Raw genomic sequence first — 18236 nt, forward strand, 5'->3', positions numbered from 1 at the left:
ACCATAATAGAAGCTCTTTTCAAAAGACTGTTGATTTGAGAAAATGTCTCACTACCTAGGTCATCAAAAGGTACATTCTCAAAAGCAAATCGTGGTATAAGATTTGGTCCAGCTCATGGTTCCATTTCAACACAAAACACTTGACAAGAGCAGCAATAATGACGGGAATAAGACTAGAGGAATGTTCAGAAGTGTAACATAGAGTACTACGTGCAAGAGGTGTAGGAGGTAGCTACGGAGGTGAGGTAGTAGTAGTCAGGTGGTGACTTATGTACTGCGAGCGAGTAGTTATAACTTTAACTTATTTCCCTCCACAGCTGGGTCTCATCAAGGGCTGAAATATCCCTTGTCCCAGAATACCACTGCTATGATCTTTGCAGTGATCTTTGAGCTGCTCTAAACCCTACAGTGTGGTGGGCTCCATCGACCAATAAAAGCTCGTGAAATGATTATGAATACCCGTCAAACTGGCGTGCAGTTTGGGAGCCCGGACTATTATTATGCCGGCCAGCCTTGGCGTTTATGTAAGATTTCCACCTCGTCAGCTGGAACCCGCCCTTAAAATTATTCGGGTGGAGGCTTTGGCCCCGGCTTTCGACTCAGAAGTTGCGTCAATGAACATGTGCGAGTTGCAGCACATACAATATGACCCACGATCAAGATAATTTCGAGTCAACCTTTTTTGATTTAACATATACTCAAACCCCCGGCGATATTTATGTTTGCCCCAATGAGGGCGAAAGTACGGAAACACCGATACCACCAATAGACTTTGCGACAAATGACGCTACTTTTGATACCAATATATTCAATAATCAAGACTTAGAAGACTGCGGGCTATGGAATATCGATTCTTGCAATACGCCCGCGCCGGAATCGTTGAGTTATGAAGAAGATCCGGCAATCAGTAACTTTTCGGCGTCATCTTCCATCGAGGGCTTTTCAGACATCTTCAATTCGCCACTCTTAGCGGGGAACTTCCCTCCGGTCGAAAGTGAGGCTCTAATAAGCACTGCACTAGGCGTCGCAGCTACTGCTAGTGCGCCGCCCACAGGCGATGCCAGGTTTCAGAAGACGTCTCTTCAAATCCACAGCAACCAATTCGGTCTTCCCCGACGGAGGAGTCGGTATTTTGTGTCAAATTCGGAGGTTAGAAACACACCGTCACAAAATTCAAATACAAACGAACTAGACCCAATGCAACGATGGCAGTCATTTCAGCCCGAGGACGAACCAGCCTCAGTTGCAGCCATCATGAATGCGATGCAAGAGACACCGGCACCCTATCGCACCGATCAACAATACCGCGGCCGTGGAAAGACTTCTGCTCGATCTCGTCGATCATATTCTAACACAAGCCGCGAATCCAGTGTGTCATCTGCAGATTCAGCCTGGTCATCTGGTGCCCGCTCATCGCGTACTCGAAATCGTCGATCAAAAGCGCTTGTGACCAAATCTCAGTCTAACAACGGCAAGCCTCGTATATTTTGTTGTACGTTTTGCTGTGATCGCTTCGGGACCAAATACGAATGGGTTCGGCATGAAAAATCGCTACATCTGAATCTAGAAACATGGTATTGCGCACCACTCGGGCCTTCGGTCTTCTCCTCGATCACAGGAAAGATGCTGTGTGCCTTCTGCAATATGTTGGAGCCATCGCAAGAACACCTCTCAATGCACAACTATGACGCTTGCAAAGACCTATCCAATGAACTACGCTCATTCCATAGAAAAGACCATCTGGTACAGCATCTTCGTCATGTGCATCAAGTACATAATACACCGTTCTTGGACGACTGGAAGAAGGAAATGAAGAGTTTCACGTCAAGATGTGGATTTTGTGATGTGATCCTAGATGATTGGGATGATCGCGTCTCGCATCTAGCCAAGCACTTCCGCAAAGGATCTACAATGAAGGATTGGAAGGGGGATCATGATTTTGCCCCGCACATTACAGCCCAGCTCCAAAACGCGTACCCGCCTTATCTTCTTGGATGGGAATCAGAGTGTATCGTCCCATTTTCTGCAACAAGCAAGGACGTTCGCGATCAGTATTCTTTGCTAATGTCAGGGACCAATATGACCAATGAAGATGCTGGATATCCCGAATGCCTAAAGCCAGAACCCTCCCTCGCACATGATGACCAAACATTGCCGCAACTTCCAGGATTCTTGGATGTATTTACCCGCCATCTGAGTCAATACGGTCGGAAGCAGATGGAACTCGGCGTCATACCAACGGACGAAATGTTTCAAAAGGAGGCACGAAAGGTGCTCTTTCATACCGAGGATGCCTGGGATCAAACTATTGCCGATAACGCTGACTGGCTTTCTGCATTTCGGAAACTACATCTCAACTCGACTGCCAGTGGCAGCTCAGTAGATGCTAGTACCAACTAGTAGGAGTCTGTGAAGGTATATAGTATTGACACCCCCAATTCTAAACAATGAACTACAAGTATTCAATCTTAGAATGAGATGGGCGCTGGTTGAAATTTCCTCTCAGTCTGGGACCTCGCAAACTACTACTAAATGTTTATTTTTGCAACGCGCTGAACTTGAAATAGGTTTTCGGTAAAATAAGGCGCAGCCATAATTCGGAGTATGTCCATCTTCCCACGACAGTAGATCTGGCTTATTGTCGATGGAATGTACTTCATGATCCGTAAGTTTGCTAATTTAAGCACATACGACTTTAAGATGTGGAGAACAGGGCTTCCCGTCCGCTCAGCCGTACTTAACACACCAAACTCGTTCAGTTATCAATGAGACCTTGGATTTAAAATAGCGTCGCGTTTTGCTTCAAGGTAAGTTCGGGTGATATGGGTGAGAATTCTGAAGACTAGAGGTGAGAGAGGTGAGGACGGGGTGGTGGTGATGATAGTATTATTTTACGTCCGAGGCCTCCCCGCGGGTATGCGGACTTGCTCAACTGAGGTCTTACTTAATTAAATCCAATTAAAGCACTTTAAGACTAACTCGATTTTTTTGATGGCGAGAATGGGGCGAGAAGGGAGAGAAGGGTGAGAGCAGGGTGAGAAACCCACCTAGGCACGCCCGCCTTTACCCCTAGTATATAATGGCAAATAATAGCTTAATGGCGTATATCTGGTCAGTTATTACCTTTTTATCCTTACTTCGCCAGTTAAAAGAAAATTCTTCTTGAAGCTAGACAAAAGAAGTTTGAAAAGAGGAACGCATATACTCCGTACCGATTATCTTGTTGCGAAACGAATCAGAATGGCCCCGACCTTTTTGACCCCCGACCCTTTGGCCCCCGAGCTTTTTAGCCCCAGCCCTTGGCAGCAATAATAATAGAAGAGGGGCTGTGCTAGGTTTTTCAGGATTGATCATACCTTCCTCTAACATAATTGACGGTTCTGGCACCAATTTTATTTCTACCATTCACCCTTAGGTGCCTTCTATCCATATACCCCCATAACTGTCTATCGACGCCTTTCCTCGCCTACAGGGAACCCTGGGTCCTTCCCAAGACTACTGTCAATTATAACATCTCGCCGATCGAACCTAGGTACTTGGCCATATGAATATGCCCTATTCAAGTTTCCCGACTCAAACTCCTTACACATCTGCAAGCCAGGAAACCTACTAAAACTTCAATCGGTGTGCTTATATCAGTCACAGAACATTGCACTAGCAGTATTTCGTCAAAGATGCGCCTCATGCATATCATGTCCGTTTCCCGCCTACTCAAAACTCCACGCTTTACATATGAAGCTGAAAACCCCCCCCTAGGATATTATTGCTCGCCTTGGGCATCTGGGTACTATACTGGTACTGGAGTCACAAGATACATCCCTTAGCCGAGGAGCATGTCCTCAATAGCCGTATCAAGAGGTTAACGAATCTCGTTTTTGGCGGCATAGCCTTTTCTGTGGCGTGGGAGGTTCATCTTGCCTGCCGTGACCCTTGGCTATCCAATCAAAATATGACTTACGCCGTGAAGTTTTGGCAGACTATTTCTTTGAATCCTTTCATTACTTTTGCTTTTTGCATGATGTGGATTAGATGTAATACGCTGCGTACGACTCGGCGTGCGACATCCCAGGTAAGGCACAAATCACAAAATCCCCATTATTGGAACCAATTCTACCTACCCTTCCTCGCTATGATTTGTGCGGTTTCTCTTAACTGTCGAGACTAACATGATCTGCACAAAGTACACGGAATCGAAGACAACACTCTTGCCGACAACGTCTCCATCCCAATGCGATAGCTCGGCTCAACAGCTTTCGCGGCCCTGGTCTATCCTGAGAAGTGTGAAGGACTGGTGTTTCGTGATTTCCAAGATGTATGTTTGGTCACACTGACTACCTGGTCCCATCAAATTGAAAACGCATACTAAGATTTACCTCCAGCTTGACCCCTTGTGCTTTGATAATCGTTCCTACGTATTACTTTACTTGTCACATCCTTCAAGGGTCTGCGATATTCCCGGGGAGAACGAGGCTGACACGTGCGCCCAACCCGCTCTAATGATAGGGTTGATTCTTGCGAATCTGAGCTTCATTTTCTTCGTCATTTCTTGTTTAATCGGCATTTGCTTTGTTTGCCGTGTAATTATCCAATGGAAAAGGGCCCGGCACTGAGTATCATTCATTGATGTACGATATGGCCACTGTTCGTGTGTGATTCTTGTCACTGCGCAAAAGTCAATAGCCACTGCTCTTCTGGCCATCAGCAATATCGGCCAAGGCAATGCAACTGAAAGAGCAAATAGATACCTGACATGGAAGGCGCTCAGGTATTCAGGCATCAGTCCGCACATCGACAACATAAAAAGTCAAACAGAGAGCGTTTGTCACAGGCAAAAGAAAAAAGAAAAAGGAAGTTGGTTGCCGGTCGACAGATTCGAGACCCGGAGATTCTGGAAATTCTGCAAAAAAGGCAAAAAGATCAGCCGCAACTCGGCTTCTCCTATCCCGCATATGGACTTTCCTAGAGGAACCAATTGTTCCTCTAGACCATAAGGATCTAAGTGTCAAGAGATTAACTTCTTACAAATAAAACCATGCTATCACTGTCATTTGGCAACCGATTTCGCGGTTTGTATGTGCGAAAGTTATCGCCCAGCAAAACCTCACATAGCGGAAGTGGGTTACCCTAAGCTAAGAGGTATGGCAAAGCAAAGTCCAATACTAAATGCCTTTCGATCGTGTTTCTGTGATCAACCAGACGCGATGTAGATTGAGAGTCTAATTTGGGCAATTAGGTGGGTATTGACATTAACTCAAGTGAGCTTCCTAGTATCATGATTTCAGGTGTCTCCTTCATGCTCTTCGAGATAGATAAACTGTTCCGACAAAGAGCGCCTCTTTTCTGCTTCTTGTGGCTCCCGAGACCCAATATTAATGCATTCCACACTGTTCCGTAAGTAATGCTCTCGAAACGCATTCCACAATGAATTGTCACCCTCAAACTCTTTCCCTGGTCGTGGGTAGTAAGGATCATTATGCCAAAATGCGGCCGCGGCTTGTTGCACCCCATTCGAATCCATTGCTATCTCCCTACAAAATCAGAGTCAAAGACCCATAATGGGTGGTTTCCAAGGACTTTAGATTCCATTTTGAGACCATATCCCAAACTTCTGTTCAGGTTTTTGGATTGAAATTTGCGACAGGGGTCTGGGCTTGGTGGGGCAAGGACATGATCGCTCTTTGTGTGGAAGCAAAAATAAAAAGCAGATGTCCTGAACACCCAAAGGTTGTATTCAAGTTTTAGAAACTGAGATTATCTTTAAGTGTGCTGACTCGGCAACTCCGCAATATTGTTCTTGCCGTCCAGCTCTTCAATCTGGGTTTCACTCATACTTGTAAAATTGTTTGCGCTCATAAGCGTATTTTGCATAGACGCCTCAAAACTCTTATCTCGTTTGTTTCAGCGATGTACCAGCAGCCAAATAAGCGCAAGCAGAGCGGCGAAGCCGGCCTCCCCAGCAATGAGTCCGCCTATCGCTACTCCGGTAGTTGTGGGGGTAGATAATTCGTCATTTATTTGTGAGACTTGAGATTGGGAGTAATGAGGCTGAATGTTGGGCCGGATCATGTTAGGCTGTTATTTCACCCTTTGAAAAAGCATAGCCTCCACTACGTGGGATACATGCAGTAAAATAATGTAATGTCCACTCTTAAACAGCTAATTGGCTTAATTTAAAGTTGATAGTTCCTCTTGATGTTGATATAATTATCGGCGATAGGTTTTACCCTCACATGGCCTCAATGAGTCCTGTATCATATCAAACTGAATAGATGAATAATTCCCTTCGGAAAATTATAGTGAATAGCTATTCAACTACCAGCGCTACCAGTGCAGGACATCATTTAGAGAAGTTCCTAACTTTGTCAGAGTCAAACGAAATGGACTCACGAATTGTACGCTTCACGATAATTCCTCATGACTCGAGCCCGGACTTTGACAAGACCGTTTTTGTTCACGCTAACGGTATTTCTATAGTCCGCAAGGGTCATAGAGCCGACACTAATCCCACTGGAGGACGAGTGGCTGATTTGGCTTGAAGTTCCACATTGTGCTTATTGGCCGTCGATAGGTTCTGGTTCTATGTCCCCCGCATCCGGACCCAGTGACAGCGCGGGGGAAATCTGGGGTTCGTTATGATTAGCGGAAACCTGGGGTATGTGCACTCTCGTGGCTTTACTGGCCTTCTTGGCATCGCGGAAAGTCTTGGCTGCTTCCGGACTAAAACCGGGACTGTCAACTAATCTTCCTCTTGCCACAGTCCAGGATATGTGATCTGGGATCGAGGCGGGCTCTTCTAAGTCCGTCTTGGGCAAAAATTATGGGCTATAAGTTTGTGCTTTCCTCGCCGATGGGATACCTGTCAATTTCTGTGAAAGTATTTTTTTTTCAAACCACATCGTCAACCCCGTGTTTTTTCCGAAACCAGGAAGCCAACGGCTTTGACTAGACAATATGACAACTTCAAAAACAACCACTCCGTCGGATTCTGGCATCGAAAAGGAATCCGGACACACTCAAATCGAGTATGCTAGCTCACTCAAGTTGGGGGATGAGAAGGGAGACTACTCTGGTGCGACAGCCAAGACTGATGCCAGAGAGATTGCCCTTGTGCGCAAGCTAGACATGAGAATCATGCCTATCATGTGGGCCATGTATTTTCTGAACTATGTGAGTGATATAGATGGGTTCGCGTTAACTGAAATGTATTCTCATATCGAAATTAGATTGATCGCAATGCCATTGCCAACGCACGTCTCGATGGAATCGAGGAGGATCTCGGGCTGGTAGGCACTCAATACAACACCTGTATCTCGATTTTGTTTGTTGGGTAAGCGAGAAGATCGTTCATACCATAATAGGAACACTGGAAACTGACGCAAACATTTCCATAGTTATCTCTTGATGCAAATCCCGTCCAACATGCTCATGTCATCGAAGAAGATCAGACCTTCTCTCTATATGAGTATATGTATGGCAAGCTGGGCAATTGTATCAGCTTGTACAGCCTTGACCAAGAGCTATAGGGGTCTCGTTGCTGTCCGCTTTTTCTTGGGTATCACCGAAGCCCCATTTTATCCCGGGCACTCTTTCTTCTATCGCTGTTCTATACACGAAAAGAGATTGCTTTCCGCATCTCCATTCTATACTCCGGCAACATCGTCGCGACTGCAGTTGCCGGTTTGATTGCGGCCGCTACGTTCGCTACTTTAGATCATCATCTTGGTCTCAAGGGATGGCAATGGCTCTTCATCATCGAGGGTGCGGTTACATTTGGTGTCGCAGGTCTTGGAATCTTCATGCTTCCCGACCATCCTTTGAATACAAAATGGCTCACGCCCGAGGAGCGACAGCTTGCCCACGATCGCATCCAAAAGGACACCGTCGGGGGTGAAGAGTCTAAAGGTGCTCTTGCCGGCTTGAAGCAAGCCATGTGTGACCCACGCCTGTTCCTCCTAGCCTTCATGCAAAACATGCACCTTAGTGCCTGTGGTTTCAACAACTTTTTCCCTACCGTGATCGGAAGCTTGGGATTTAATAACACCATCACCCTTGTTCTGACTTGCCCTCCCTACATTTTCTCCGGCATCTGCTGTGTTGTGGTTGGAATAACTTCTGGTCGGTACAACGAGCGAACTTGGCACATCACCATCTCTATGGGTCTAGCAGTTGTGGGGTACATCATTTCATGCACAACTCTGAACATTGGAGCAAGATATGTTGCTTGTTTCCTATTCGCTAGCGGAGCTTATGCAGTTAACTCGGTCATTTTGGGATGGGTTTCAGCAACACTGGGTCAAACTCCTGAAAAGAAAGCTGCTTCTTTGTCGTTCATCAACGTGGTTGCAAATGCATCTTATATCTATACGGCATATCTCTACCCCAAGAGCGATGGCCCTCGTTATCTTACTGCCATGTCATCGAATGCTGCCTTCGGCGTAGCAACAATCGCTAGTGCTTGGGTGTTGCGATTGTGGCTACAGCATACCAATCGCAAGATCGACCAAGGACGTATACTTGGCGCAGATACTCGTTATGCATACTAGTTTGCTCTCTTCAATTTGGTGGTTTTTACTGCACTTTTGTTGGTGCAGCCCCTAGGAAGCTCTGCCGACTAAATTCGTTAGGGCAATAGCAAATCGTGTTAGTAGAGATCATGTGTTTAGAGGGAAAAACAATAAGGATAAGGAAATAAGGGCAAAGCAACGTGTGTTGAGAGCAAGACACTGATATTATCAAGCAATACTATATAAATACGATATGAAAATATTTATGTTCGAAGTACGGCTGACCGTAGCCTGGCCGTACTACACCGGTATTTCAAACGATTGCTCTCTTGGAGACTGTATACTACGGTTGCAAAGGTTTGAAACCCCATGTTAACTGTTCTTCTCTCCGCCTTCTAATGGCGGACTAAGTAGCTACCTGAGATGGAATAGGTAAGCCAATCTATTCCATCTCAGGTAGCTACTAGTTTCCCATTAGAAGGCGGTAAATCATGGTGGGCAATATGGTTTCAAACCTTTGCAACGCCCCTGTATCAAACTTAGGGGATCCTGACTTGGAAAAACCCCGACACCAAAATCAAAATACCTTATCTTCCACAGGTCGGAAATATTTTAACTTTGCACCAGATCGAATTAAGCGCAATAAAGACTATCAGTTGAATTTCAAGATAAAAGTTATACCTTCCAAGGCTGTGCAGTCATCAGAGGTTAACCGCGGTTAACCACAACAGCAATCTGTGGTTACCTTAAGGTACCCTTCCTAATTCTCCGCCCGGGGTCCGATGATGGGCCCTGCCAATTGGCGAGTCCCCGGGGGTCGATGCCCTCGAGCAGGTGACGGTGGAGAGGACCACAGACCCGGGATATGGCCTTCCACTAACACATAGAGATGGCTAGTACGGAGTAGTCAGTACTACTTATCCACAGATTTTCTTCTGGATATCCACAATGGAGCCTAAGGTTATCTGAGTTGAATGCCCTGGGTGGGCATGGCATTTATTCACTCACTCGGTTGAGAATTCCCCACCCGCGGATTTGCCCGCGGCCAAAATCCGGGGAGAACATCAGATGAGTTTGTCCAATATTTATACTATCTGGTGTCCGGGGTAAAATGTGAATGGGCGCGCAAGTTTTTGCTATATTTCATCAATCATCATGGTTATCTCTGAGCCAGAACAGAAAACCAAAAAAAAAAAATGATGACCTGGAGTTGGGGGATAATGAACTGATGGTGCGTCCGACTTTTTTTTTTGAGATTTTACCCGTGCTAGGATAGTAAGAAAATACCCTAAGAGGAGAACATCATGTTTAACAAACATTCTAGAAGAAACAAAATGACTTATGGCCAGATATCGCTGATGCTCAATTTGCGATCAACGGTTGCGAGACTGTCGTTGTCGCCGCAGGTGAAGCCGAGAATCCTCGCCGGAACATTCCCAGGGCTATCAAACGTGTTTTCTGGTGACTTCTTATTTTTACGTCTTCGCTGCATTTGCTTTGAGCATGATCTGTCCTAGTGGCAACCCTAACTTGATGGGCGGGGATAGGACGGCCCAGTCACCCTGGGTAATTGCCGTCAACATAGCAGGTATCAAGGCTTTGCCGTCAGTCATCAACTCTCTCATTCTCATTTCCGCCATTTCATTCGGAAATTCGTATGCATTCATGGGGACTCGGTATCTTTACGCCTTAGCGCAAAATCGAAAAGCGCCCAGGGTTTTTCTGCGTTGTACCAAACAAGGAATTCCGATATGGTGTCTTCTGATCACAATGTCTATATCTCTTATCTCATTCATGTCGATGGGTTCAGACTCGAGTACGACATTCCAGTGGTTCCAGAATCTGGAAACTGTTGCGACCGTGTGAGTTTTGCACGATTCCTTCAAGTTCTCCTGCACAATATTGGAATCGTTAAACTAATCTGCTGTCTCAGATACACTTGGGGCTCCATTTGTATTGCCTACCTCAGATTCCGTGCCGCTATTCAATCCCAACATGTTGACAGATCCTCTCTACCTTTGAGCTTCCCACTACAGCCATACTCAACATACTTTACTCTGGGATATCTGTGCATCATCACCTTCTTCAATGGTTTTGATTACATTGCCGGTGGATGGAGTACACCCGGGTTTATCACATCCTACATTGGATTCCCTCTTTTCTTCGGGTTCATTTTGTTTTGGAAGCTCTTCAAGAAAACGAAATGGATCCGATCGGAAGACGCAGATCTTTTCACCGGGAAGGCTGAGCTTGATGCAGTCGAATGGCGTCAGAAAAAAGCCAGAAATTTTCTAGAGGCAATGTGGCTTCGCTTCATTTGAGTGAGATCGATGGTTCCTGACGTGGAATTCTTGGCATTCCGTGATGATCATTAGAGAATTTCCAACCACCTGTACATTTTTTGTCGATCTTTGCTCCCATACTCTAGGCTCCAGTAAAACAGTTTGAATTGTACCCAAGTAGCTACTTGTGGAATTCGGGATGTCTAAAAGACATCACCTCTCAAGGGATGTTCAATGTGGAAACATACTAAAAGTTCATCATTTAGCGGCCCACTGATTTTGTGTGCGAGAAATGGCGCAATATTGTTCGATTTGGCTGTGTTTAGTCCTAGTTCATTAATCCTTTCGGAGCTGATGTAGATATTTGGATATAAATTATTTTCCGTGTGTTGTAGACTTGACTGGGAATGCACAATGTTTCTCCAACCTCACTTGTGTTTATTCTCCGATAATTGCTGCATGCGATTCATGCAATGCAATGCAATGCAATGCACGGCCGTTTTGTACTTGTGATCACCGAGACAGGACACACACAGCCTATCTGAGGTCTACCCTACATCATCGAACTCTCCCTTGGCTCTTATCTCAACAATCTGCATATTATTCGTCGTCTCTCCACACTTCTCCAATTGTCGTTTGACCCCAGCGGTCTTTAGTCCACGAGTTTCTTTGACACCAAACCACTTTCGGGTAAAGTTGCGCTGAGTGGATTTGAACTTCAACCAATCACCAACGACATCCCCGCCGGGTCGAAAGATTTACCAAATCGGGTTCAGGCCGCCCACGGACACGGCGAATATAAAAGGGTTGCAATGGCTCCGCTGCTTCCACCTGCCTGATTCTCATCTTATCATCTTCATTATGGCGAGCCTCCACCCCTTCGACCCTATCACTGCTGGGGAGATCCAGTTGGCTGTGCGCATCCTGGAATCTGCCTTCCCTGGTGTCAAGTTGCGTTATAAGCGAATTGATCTTCAAGAGCCTTACAAGCATGAAGTCGTTCCTTACCTTGAAGCCGAACGCCAAGGCAAGCCACGGCCAGCCAAGCCTGCTCGTTTGTTGTTTGCTCTGTTCCACCGCCTGGACAATGGTTCTTTTTACAAGGCCCTGTTGAATGCCAACACCAAGTCTATCATCTCCGCCAAGGAGCTTCCTAAAGATGTTCAAGGGCCTGCAGATGTGGACGAGATGATGGAAATGGAGACAACGTGCCTGAGCCACCCGGCTGTCAAGGCAGAGATTGAGAAATTGAACTTGCCGCAGGGCATGACTGTGTGCATGGACCCTTGGATCTACGGTACCGAGGACATCAACGAGTCCCGACGTTTGACTCAGTGCTACATGTACGTCGTGTCGACTGATCACGCGCAACACAACCAATACTCTCTCCCTCTCAAATTCTCGCCCGTCTTTGATGGTATTACGCGCGAGCTGGTGCGCATTGATTACCTTCCCGACGGGGCCGACTCCCAGACCTCGCAAACCCAGCCTTGGAAGCCAGTCAAGGCTATTCAATATGCGCACGATTTGCTGGACGATCCGATCCGCACTGATTTAAAGCCTTATATCGTCCAGCAGCCTGAGGGTGCATCTTTCAATGTCATTGGCAATGCCGTCTCATGGCAGAAATGGCGGTTCCGTGTGGGCTTCAACAACCGGGAGGGTCTGGTGTTGCACAATCTGACTTATGACGGCCGTAACACATTCTACCGTCTGTCATTCTCAGAAATGACTGTCCCCTATGGAGGTACGACTCTGTATACAGACCCCCCAAATTTTCAGTGATCTAACTTTTACAAAACAGACCCTCGCGCACCTTATCACCGCAAGCAAGCCTTTGATGTTGGAGACGTCGGTTTCGGTATTACTGCTAACCAGCTCGCCTTGGGCTGCGACTGTCTCGGTCACATCAAGTATTTCGATGGCTACCGTACTGATGCACAGGGTGCTCCGGTCCATCTTCAGAACGTCATCTGTATGCACGAGCAGGATGCCGGTCTCCAGCACAAGCACACCAACTACCGCACTGGTGCAGCAACGGTCGTTCGTAACCGTCAGCTAGTCGTTCAGATGATCTGCACGGTCGCCAATTACGAGTATATCTTCGCCTTTATTCTGGATCAGGCCGCCAACATCGAGCTCGAGGTCCGTGCAACTGGTATCCTGTCCACCGTTCCATTCGACAACGAGAACGGCCAAACTGTGCCATGGGGAACCAACGTCGGGCCTGGTGTTATGGCCCCATTCCACCAGCATATGTTCTCTTTGCGTATTGATCCTGCTCTGGACGGCTTCAAGAACACTGTCTATTATGAGGACAGTGTCCCCATGCCTGAGGATGATAACAACCCTTATGGAGTCGGCTATATTACCGAGCAGAATACCATTCGGAACAGTGGCAGTGCGTCCACAAGCGTGGAAAAGCACCGTGTCTTCAAGATTCGCAACGACCACATCATCAACCCAATCACACACCACCCAATTGCTTATAAATTACAAACATCGCCTAGTCAGATGATCCTGGCCAACCCCAAGTCTTTCGGCTTGAAGCGTGCACAATTCGCGACTCGTCCAATCTGGGTGACGAAGTACCAGGATGATGAGCTGTTCGCAGCCGGTGAATTCACAAACCAGAGCAAGGAATCTCAAGGCGTGGAGAAGTGGGCTGCCCGAAACGATACCGTTGAGGATGAGGATCTTGTTCTCTGGCACAGTAAGTCTTTTCCCTTCTCAGATTGCTGCCCTTTGCTGTTACTGACAATATTTGTAGCATTCGGCCTTACCCACAACCCTCGCATTGAGGATTTCCCAGTTATGCCCATGGAGCGTGTCAGCGTCATGCTCAAGCCCGATGGATTCTTCACCAAGAACCCAGCATTGGACGTTCCGCAGTCATCCCAGTCCTTCAACAGATCGACCCAGCACCCTGAGCCTTCTTGCTGCTCTGGGCCCCAGGATCGAAGCCAGCTGAAGCTATAGATAGTTGACTAGACCAGTAACATGTACATATCATGATAATAAGATTGAACGACATACAACAAGAATGTCAATGATGAAATTCCATTCCATCTGAACATAGAATCGCTACCATCTATTCATTGAAATCTACTCTTCCCACAAACCTAGAGGGGAACACTTGGCTAAATTCGAATACAAACCTTCGAAAAATGCCGCTGCTGCTGCAAAAGTTCATAGGCCTGCTTTGTCTCCGTAAAATCAAAAACGTGATCATCGACAACTGGCTCGACTCCCTTCTCCACAATGAACCTGTTCATCTCACGATACTGATCGCGGGTACCAAGCAGAAACCCCCGAACCGTGCAGGAATTGGACAAGCAATCCATCAATGTCGGCACTGGAGTTCCATCAGGTACACTACCTAGCATTCCAGCGAGGGCAATGAGTCCATCGGTGCGAACTGCTTTCAGCGACTGTGTCAACGTAGACAAACCGCCGACATCTAGAACGATGTTCACACCCTGGTCGTTTGGAGTCAAATTTTTAGCTGTTTGTCCCCAATTCGCGTCCTCGTGGTAATTGAGAACATGGTGAGCGCCGAGAAATTTGAGACGATCGGCCTTGGCGTTTGAACTTGTTGTTGCTATGATCGTGGCTCCTGCAGCCAAGGCGAACTACGGCACAGCTCATTAGTAAATTGAGACGGTATTGCTCGAAGTACATTTTAGCAATGACTCGCCTGTAGCGCCGCGATTGAAACACCCCCGGTCCCCTGAACCAGAACCCAATCTCCCTTCTTGGGCTTCAGACTGTCGATTCCAAAAAGAGCATTCCAAGCGGTCAACCCCGAGCAAGTCAAGGTACTAGCCTGGATAAAGTCAAGGTTGGCAGGCATAGGAACGAGGGCAGTTTCATGAAGAACTGCATAAGCGGCAAGTGTGCCGTCATAGCTGTGTCCCAGTCCAGATTGACAGATATCAACCATTGTCGTTGGCTGGTTGGCCGGCAGTCCTGAAGTAAGGTGCGTGCAAACTCGATCTCCTACTTGGAACCCGTTCACATTCGCGCCAACAGCCCTAACGGTCCCGGCACCATCAGAGCCGGGGATTACGCCGGGTCGGAAGTATGGCAGTGCAGGCTCGCCCTGTCAGTAGTCAGCTGTTAGTGGATGTTGCCAAGAGCGTGGTTCGTAGGGGCGCTTCAAAGGCTCCCGACATGTACCTTGGCCACGACTATGTCCCGGTAGTTAAGCGAGGCAGCATGGATCTTGACCAATACATCATACTCTCCAACCTCGGGAATGGGATTGTCTTGGACTAGCTGGAGACTGTCGATACCCTTTTGTTCGGACAAAATCCACGCTGGTGATGTTTTTGGTGGCATGATGAATATAGGTTTCATCAGAAGAGGGAGGGAATCTCCAGATGTCGTATATTTATGAGTTGTAAGGGCTGACTTGATTTGAAATCATTTGAACTGCAGCCAAAGAGGAGAAAATCAGATCGGCCCCCAATTGTGAGGTGGGATGCGGAGGTGGGATGGGTAATCGGTGGGATGGCGGGGAGGAGCAACATGATTCATTCAACCATAAACTAGACAACCCCGCGAGTCAGTCGACCCACCACTGATGTCCACAAAACCTGGAGGCCGGTCTTGCGATTAAAGGTTGAGTTTAATATTAGCTGGTTGGTACGAATGAATTGTTTGATCTCCAAATTTCCTTGCAATAGCCAATATACACTCAGGAGATGAAAGTGCTTTTCAAATAGCCACTTGCACGATCCTGCCTTGATTACACAAAGACAAAGGATGGTGACACGATTAAAGTATCTGAATGATTGAATAGTTGATCCATGTCACTGTTATTCCGGAAACTAAATCATGGCCTGCTATTAATGGAGTGGAACACTCTGCTCCCTAAGCGAAGAGCCGAAAATGCTTATTCTGGCTTGCCATACATAGTTCGACCAGGCGAGATCTCAAATCAAGGGCGACTAAGCGTGAAGAAAAGCCAGTTCCACGCACATATTAATTCACAATCCGAATTCGAATTCGAATTTGAACACAAGGCCAGCCTTTAAGAAGACGCCTGTCCCTTGATCCGATCCACCCACTCCTCCGCATTGAAGACATCCGTCTTCCGTCCAAAGACCTTATCGATCAAAACACGGTGAACCTCTTCATCACGGTCCAAGCACAGATCCCGCAAGACAGTAATGTGGAGGTCCAGATCCTGTGCCTGGCGAATGGTTGAGAGGACGGCACCGCTAGTCGCGATTCCCGCCACGACCAGATGGTCCGTAGCCGAGCAGCGGAGAAGAAGATCCAGATCGGTGCCAACAAATGCTGAAACTCGGCGTTTGGTGACAATCGGCTCTGTTGGGAGAGGATTTACAGCTGGGTGGATCTGGACATCGGCGCTACCCTCTTGGTATTTGCCAGTGGCCGTGATTGGGCTGGATGATGCATTCAGTGAATGGATGTCTGGGTAACCTTGGCGGAAGGCTGTAACGACGTGGATGATATTGATAGACCCATATCTAGCTGCGGCGATGGTTTTGACCAGGCGTTGTAGGTATGGCTCTGTGATGGACTGGTCGAAGTTGTTGATGATCCCATTTTGGATGTCGAGGATGAGGAGGGTGGTGGCTCCCATGATGATTAGTTTTGTGGGAATGATATAGAATTGAAGAGTACTTTATCCGAGGAAAAGAGGTGGAAAGATGGAAAAGTAGAAGGGAAGAGGAAGGCAAAGAAGTTGTTTAGTCTTTTGGTGTTGGGTGTTGCGGTTCCGGGCAGCCCATCCCGGTACCGGCATGAGCAGGCCCACCCGACTACAACTACAACTGGCACTTCATGATATGAAGGAGTATCGGGGCTGTAGGAGATAATCAGATTAATACAAGGTATGAGAGATTACATGTGCCTGTACCCCCTGGGATACTAGCCTAGATAGACCTATACAGCTATGAGGAGCCAACATGGAGTTGTTTGTACTCGTTCGTATAGTTACAGAGTTAACTAGTGTAGACCCACTGAGATCATCGCTTGGCAACCAAGCATTTCAATGCTCATTGCTTATTCTTCTGAAAGTACCATAAGATACATACATATATGCCTAAGATCATGCTGATATACAATGGGATATAGATATCCGGATTACCTTTCCAGAGAAGAGGAAGCTATTATACTTCCGATTACATAAGGAACTGGTTACGTCGTCGCACCACTTCCACTTCTACTATCACTTCCGCGTCTACTTCGAGTCTAACACCTCTTCTATCCATTCCATATCTCCAGTCATGGCCCAACCCCCTCAAGGCCATATTCCATATCTTATCTTTACGAGCTGATGACTCGGCAATAACACTTCCTACTTCCCACCATGGCGCAGGCGCTAGTTCCTCTCACCCATGGCAAACACGGTCCGCTCCCACCTTCAAGCTCTCCCTCACTCAGTCACTCACTATCATACAGATTTACTCGGCAAAGTTGCCGGCCTAAATGGCCGTGTCTTTGACACCGATCCCGTCATCGCCTACATGCTGCTGGACATGTCTCTGGAAGAGCGACTTGCGTATCTCCCGACATACTGGTCCACACTCGTCCGGTCTGCCCTGATGAACGGTGCACTCATCACCGAAGCTGATGGGTGGAAAGCAGCATCTGTGATTATTCCACCGGGCAAGGGTATCGATAATGTCTGGACGCTTCTGTACGCAGGCTTCCTTTGTGTTCTATGGAAGATTGGCATCTCCGGCTCGAAGGTAAGCACTGGCAACTTTATATGTGTTCGACCTGCAAGAGAAGACAAAAAATGGCTAAACATGGCCAGCGTCTGTGGACTGAATTCTCCGGCATGACAGATAACGCTAAGCGGAAGGGTCTTCACGGTGAAAAGCGATACTACTACGTCTTCAGTATTGGAACCGAGCACGATCATCGCGGAAAAGGTGAGCCCACCACCGAGTGGCTTAAGGAGTATCAGTCTTACTCCTGTATCCCTTCTACTAACAAGAAATTCGCAGGCCTTGCCAAAGAGATTATGCGATACCATCAAAACATCGCCCGCTCCGAAAACCTCCCCATTTGGCTCGAGGCAACCACTCCAAGTTCGCGCCATTTATACGTCTCTCTTGGATTCCAAGAAATCGAAGAGATTATCTTGGGAAAAGGCAAGGTTGCTCCCGATGCTAGCATCCAGCCTGGCGGCCCTGGAGTCTCACTCTGGGCAATGGTGTGGTGGCCAGAGTCGTCGGAGCACGCCCCTAAATCGTGATCCTTATATTACTTCTCTCAAGTCGTCATTCGTTTCATTATCTCTACTCTTCACTTTGAAAAGACTTTTGACATGGGCTTTCTGTGAAGCAGGCTCATTACCTGGCTGTGTTTTTTGCATACCTCACTGAGAAGGAGAACCTGTCGGGTACGTTGATTGTTGCTAGGTAGCTTTCATAGAAATAAATGTACATGTGCAACGTCCATGCGGGCA

General features: G+C 47.1%; 7 protein-coding genes across 7 annotated transcripts; 5 read left to right on the plus strand and 2 right to left on the minus strand.

The window, feature by feature from the left end:
* Positions 1-645: 645 nt before the first annotated feature.
* Positions 646-2400, plus strand: N7481_003784 (uncharacterized protein; the record flags this gene model as incomplete). Its single annotated transcript, XM_057263003.1, has 1 exon — positions 646-2400. One exon carries the CDS (start codon positions 646-648, stop codon positions 2398-2400), a length of 1755 nt encoding a protein of 584 aa, XP_057124664.1.
* Positions 2401-6951: 4551 nt separating this feature from the next.
* N7481_003785 (uncharacterized protein) lies at positions 6952-8543 on the plus strand (the record flags this gene model as incomplete). The annotated part of the gene is made up of 4 exons (XM_057263004.1): positions 6952-7167; positions 7224-7327; positions 7392-7552; positions 7618-8543. 4 exons carry the CDS (start codon positions 6952-6954, stop codon positions 8541-8543), a joined length of 1407 nt encoding a protein of 468 aa, XP_057124665.1.
* Positions 8544-10304: 1761 nt separating this feature from the next.
* Positions 10305-10825, plus strand: N7481_003786 (amino acid permease/ SLC12A domain-containing protein; the record flags this gene model as incomplete). The annotated part of the gene is made up of 2 exons (XM_057263005.1): positions 10305-10366; positions 10438-10825. The coding sequence occupies 2 exons, from the start codon at positions 10305-10307 to the stop codon at positions 10823-10825; spliced, it is 450 nt and encodes a 149-aa protein (XP_057124666.1).
* An 822-nt stretch (positions 10826-11647) lies between these two features.
* Positions 11648-13765, plus strand: N7481_003787 (Copper amine oxidase N2-terminal; the record flags this gene model as incomplete). The annotated part of the gene is made up of 3 exons (XM_057263006.1): positions 11648-12533; positions 12591-13499; positions 13557-13765. 3 exons carry the CDS (start codon positions 11648-11650, stop codon positions 13763-13765), a joined length of 2004 nt encoding a protein of 667 aa, XP_057124667.1.
* A 161-nt stretch (positions 13766-13926) lies between these two features.
* N7481_003788 (zinc-dependent alcohol dehydrogenase family protein) lies at positions 13927-15127 on the minus strand (the record flags this gene model as incomplete). Its single annotated transcript, XM_057263007.1, has 3 exons — positions 13927-14418; positions 14484-14888; positions 14966-15127. The coding sequence occupies 3 exons, from the start codon at positions 15125-15127 to the stop codon at positions 13927-13929; spliced, it is 1059 nt and encodes a 352-aa protein (XP_057124668.1).
* A 694-nt stretch (positions 15128-15821) lies between these two features.
* On the minus strand, positions 15822-16400 carry N7481_003789 (cysteine hydrolase family protein; the record flags this gene model as incomplete). Its single annotated transcript, XM_057263008.1, has 1 exon — positions 15822-16400. The coding sequence occupies one exon, from the start codon at positions 16398-16400 to the stop codon at positions 15822-15824; it is 579 nt and encodes a 192-aa protein (XP_057124669.1).
* A 729-nt stretch (positions 16401-17129) lies between these two features.
* Positions 17130-18023, plus strand: N7481_003790 (uncharacterized protein; the record flags this gene model as incomplete). Its single annotated transcript, XM_057263009.1, has 3 exons — positions 17130-17169; positions 17222-17511; positions 17580-18023. 3 exons carry the CDS (start codon positions 17130-17132, stop codon positions 18021-18023), a joined length of 774 nt encoding a protein of 257 aa, XP_057124670.1.
* Between the last annotated feature and the right edge of the window lie 213 nt (positions 18024-18236).

This window comes from Penicillium waksmanii, assembly GCF_028829765.1.
Source record: "Penicillium waksmanii strain IBT 27052 chromosome Unknown utg000004l:1.0-5674109.0:1.0-5678898.0, whole genome shotgun sequence".
Classification (NCBI taxonomy): domain Eukaryota; kingdom Fungi; phylum Ascomycota; class Eurotiomycetes; order Eurotiales; family Aspergillaceae; genus Penicillium; species Penicillium waksmanii.